General features: G+C 34.0%; 1 protein-coding gene across 1 annotated transcript; it reads right to left on the bottom strand.

Moving 5' to 3' along the window:
* Positions 1-569: 569 nt before the first annotated feature.
* Positions 570-1,414, bottom strand: LOC140988452 (uncharacterized). Its single transcript, XM_073457464.1, has 3 exons — positions 1,322-1,414; positions 1,016-1,249; positions 570-920 (listed from the first exon to the last, which is right to left on the bottom strand). Exons 1-3 carry the CDS (start codon positions 1,412-1,414, stop codon positions 570-572), a joined length of 678 nt encoding a protein of 225 aa, XP_073313565.1.
* Positions 1,415-4,609: the final 3,195 nt, after the last annotated feature.

The raw sequence follows: 4,609 nt of genomic DNA, 5'->3' as shown, positions 1-4,609 counted from the left end.
AAATTAAATTCTACACAGAGACTATCTACATCAGTAAACACAATGCATTCGCATATTCTAATTTTTTTACTAGTATCATATGAAAGCATGAATGATGTATGAGTTTATGGCAGCAAACGTCACACATTATTCACAGTACTTAGGACATCTTCAATCGAGACTTGATGTCCTATGCCCTCCAACCGGGCGCTATTTTGGAATCCAAAATAACGCCCAGCGCCTCCTGCGTCAAATGATTTAAAAGCATTTAATTAATATATTAATTTAATAAATAATATATTTAATATAATATATGAATTCTTTAATATATTTTAAATGATTTAAAAGCATTTAATTAATATATTAAATAAAAAATATTTTGTTAGTATTAATAATTGAAATTTATTTGATTAACATATTAATCTATAAATTGAAAGGTTAATGTAAATCATTACTGTAAATAACATAATCGAATACACAAATTTATTGAATAATATTTAAACATTTAAACACACGATTAAAATAAAAAAACGAAATCAAATACATTTAATTTAAGTGCAAGGATAATAAAAGAGAATCAAACTAAATTATCAATAATCTGGAAAATCAGGTCCAGATCCAGATCCAGATCCAGATCCTCCAAAATCACCAAAAAATTTTCCAAATTTGTTGCCTTCATGTTGACGACGTTCTTCCTCTCTTTTCTGCATAATTCTTGCTCTTTCATTTTGAACCATTTGACGCATTTCTGGATCACCACTTGTGGTCAGATCCATGTACAAAATTTTATTCTCCTCTTGAAATGCAACCAATGCTATTTGTTGTTGACAAATTTCTAGCTTTTTTTGTTCATTTTGCAACATTAACAGTTTAATATCATAATTTTGTTGCATATCGCTAGCTCCTTTTTGTAGTACATTGATAAGATCGCGATGACCTTCCTTCATCGTAGAAATTAAATCTGATACATTTTCTTCTCTTTTTTTCTTTAATTTGGATTTTTTCACTCCAAGTGGTCTCTGAGATGGAGTTCCACATGATTAATTGGAAATGAATTTATTCCTTGAGAACCTAACATTGGAGATTCCGGTTCTTGATTATCTAATTGTGACGAATCCAAATTTGTGATATGTTGTTTTGATAGTGGTATCGGTGCACTGTCATTGGCTGAAAATTTCTCCAAATCTTTCATGATAGGCCACACATGATCAAATTTGAATCCTCGACTGAAATCTTTATTTTGCATCATTAAATCTTTTGCTCGGTTCAACTGCACAAAAATTTCCGACCCGTATAAAAATAAAGTTAGCGTATCCAGAATGTTTTAAAACTAAAGACTTACAATATCTTCCTCGGACGCGCCACTTGGCTTCAGCTTTTCAATTATGCTTACACAGCCACATAATTTTCTAACAGTACGGAGGATAACTTGCATGCGACATTGCATTGATCTTCTATTGCATTCTTGCATGTTATTCGATATGCTGCCATTGAAAGCTTCTTCAATACGACTCCAAAATCGATCTTTCGATTGGTTTATACCGATGATAGGATTTTGTGAGACGTCAAGATAAACATGACATAATAGCTTATCTTCTTCGATAAAGTAGTTAGATGTTCGGCTACTGGAGTTCATTGATTTTCTTTGAAGAAATATATTATTTGGAGTATGATTTGTAATGTTTGATAATTCATTCAAACAATCAGGAGTATATTTATAGTAGAAATTCCACCTACCATTTCAAATGCACCTACCGGTCCAAATGCACCTACCGATTCACCTACCGTTCCAAATTCACCTACCGTTTCAAATTCACCTATCATTCCAAATTCAACTACCGTTCCAAATCCATCTACCCTTCCAAATCCAACTACCGTTCCAAATTCACCTACTATTCTAAATTCATCTATCGTTCCAAATGCACCCAACCTTCCAAATTCACCTACCATTCAAAATTCACCTACTGTTCCAAATGCACCTATCATCCCAAATTATTCTACCGTTCCAAAAACACATAACCTTCCAAATTCACCTACTGTTCCAAATGTACCTACCGTTCCAAATCCATCTACCGTTCCAAATGCACCTACCATTCCAAATCTACCATTTATTTCATACAATGAAGTGATAGTTTGGGATGGCTCGGGCTGTCGACTAATCAAAAAGAAACTGCTGCATTGAGAATGCTAGCATATGCCTTACCTGCGGATGCTACTGATGAATACATCCAAATAGGAAAATCGACTGCAATTCAGTGTATGCAACGCTTTTGTCGAGCTATAGTGGAAGTTTTTGCTTAGCAGTACTTGAGATCACCCACGGCCAATGATGTTGCTAGACTACTCTATATTGGCAAACAACGAGATTTTCCTGGAATGTTGGGAAGTCTCGACTGTATGTATTGGAGGTGGAAAAATTGTCCCACGGCTTGGGCGAGACAATATGCAGGTCGTAGTGGTTATCCAACAATCATTTTAGAAGCGGTGGCTGATTATGATCTTTGGATATGGCATGCATATTTTGGTATGCCCGGAACCAATAATGATATAAATGTTTTAGAGTCGTCCAGTCTATTTTCCAATCTTGCACAAGGAATTGCTCCTCTAACTCATTAAAATATTGGAAGCAAATAATATGATACTGGATATTATCTAGCTGATAGTATTTATCCGAAATGGTCAAGTATTGTGCAGACTATCCATGATCCGCGTGGTCCAAAGAAGCAGTATTTTGCAATGAAACAAGAGTCATGCAGGAAAGATGTGGAACATGCATTTGACGTTCTTCAATCACGATTTGCAATTGTGGCATCTCCCGCCCGTGGTTGGAAGAAAAATCATTTGCATGATATAATGAAAGCATGCATTATAATGCACAATATGATAATCGAAGATGAACGTGATCTTAGTGCACCAATTCAAGATGCGAGGGAAGCACCGACTCCAGTGGTAGAAATTATTGTCAATGAACATATCAGATTTCAAGAATTTCTCGCTCGATATAAAAAAATAAAAGACAAAGACGCCCACTTTGCATTACGAAATGCTTTGATTGATCATTTATGGGTTGAATATGGTCATTCAAATATTTGAAATTGTATTTGTATTGTATTTTTTATTTTAATGTCATGTATTTGTACTATGTTTTTTTAATTCAATGTCATGTATTATTATATTTTATCAATTTAAATAATTTATGTTTCAATTCGTATAATATTAAACAATTAAATAAATTTTTAATAATTATTAAACAATTTAAATAAATATTAAACAGTTTAAATAATCATTAAACAATTTAAATTAAACAATTTAAATAAATATTAAACGATACTTATAATTATATTAATAAAATTAGAAATATATATTTAATAATTAATAAGAAATAATTTAAATATATTTTTAAAAAAGAATATTCTGAGAATATTCTTTNAAAATTATATTACTTTAAAATAAAATTGGTTTAAAATAAAATTTTGGGTTGAAAATGGTCTTATTAGTTAATTAATGGTCAAATTGGAGCATTTCAAAAATGGCCTTAACGAGGTGAACAAAAAACATTTAATGAACACAGATACGAGTAGTTGCATTTTACTCTGGCACAGTCTTCCACCATTAAATCCTCATAACGCACCTTTCCATTTCCCAATGATCACAGCACATCGTGAGTATCAAAAAGCTGTGCCTACAGGACAAATTCAGACACCCTAGTATAAAAATAGACAAGAACCCGAGTGCTTGTGGTAATGGAAGATTAATTGGAAGAACCGAGAAAACTAGAGCGGTATGGAGTTGGGTTTTGCTAGGTTGTTTCTCATTACCACTGTGTTTCTTGGTGTTCTCTCGATGGATGTGAAAGGAGCAAGAACTTTGAAGACATTTGGAAGTTTCCCTGGTTTCGGTGGATCTTTGCCCAACCCGGGTTTTGGTGGAACTTTTCCCAACCCGGGTTTCGGTGGATCTTTCCCCAGCCCGATTCCAGGGTTCGGGTCACCAACATTTTGCCCGTTTCCAGGAGTCTGGTGCACTCCAGTCCAGCCCAATCCGCCAGCTGACGCTGCCAATGCTGATGGTTCTCCATGATAAGGGCTGCCGGCTGGGCCTTGATTAAGTGCTTGATTAGCGTTGTTGGTTTTCGAATTAATTAAAAAAACGAGTTTCTATTTGTTTCCCTGCTTCATGTTTCTGTCTGTAACCCGGCTAATTTGGTTGTGTTCTATGGTTATATATATATATGACCTCTAAAACCCTAGTGCGGATTCGTACGACTTACCAATTAACATTCGTCCATTCCCATGTCTCAGTCATTATTTAGAGTGAAATTAATTGATATTTTATAATATATACATATACATATAATATCACATAAAATATGAAATTAAGGATAATATCTATACTAATCTTCCTCTTCCTCTTCCTCTGCTTGCTTTGCCGCTAATTGGCAAGTTTCTTAATTAACAAAAAAGAGGTCCAAGTCATAAATATCACGAGTTCAAGTTCGCATGCAACATCACCTAAAAAGCTCACGCACCTAACTCGCAACGTATGATACCATCCTTTTTCACACAATACACATGCAAAGTGACACACGATACCCATGTAATATCCATATTTAAAAGCTAACTTCTTTGTT

This window comes from Primulina huaijiensis, chromosome 11, assembly GCF_012295235.1.
Source record: "Primulina huaijiensis isolate GDHJ02 chromosome 11, ASM1229523v2, whole genome shotgun sequence".
NCBI lineage: Eukaryota > Viridiplantae > Streptophyta > Magnoliopsida > Lamiales > Gesneriaceae > Primulina > Primulina huaijiensis.
This window is presented reverse-complemented; position numbering and strand designations above follow the sequence as displayed.

Excerpts from the sequence above, each read along its gene's own strand:
- LOC140988452 (XM_073457464.1), bottom strand. The coding sequence starts at position 1,414 with ATGCAAGTTATCCTCCGTACTGTTAGAAAATTATGTGGCTGTGTAAGC. Across the intron at positions 1,250-1,321 it reads GCGCGTCCGAGGAAGATATT|TTGAACCGAGCAAAAGATTT; the intron begins GTAAGTCTTTAG and ends ATTTTTGTGCAG. Across the intron at positions 921-1,015 it reads ATTCATTTCCAATTAATCAT|GAAGGTCATCGCGATCTTAT; the intron begins GTGGAACTCCAT and ends TCTACGATGAAG.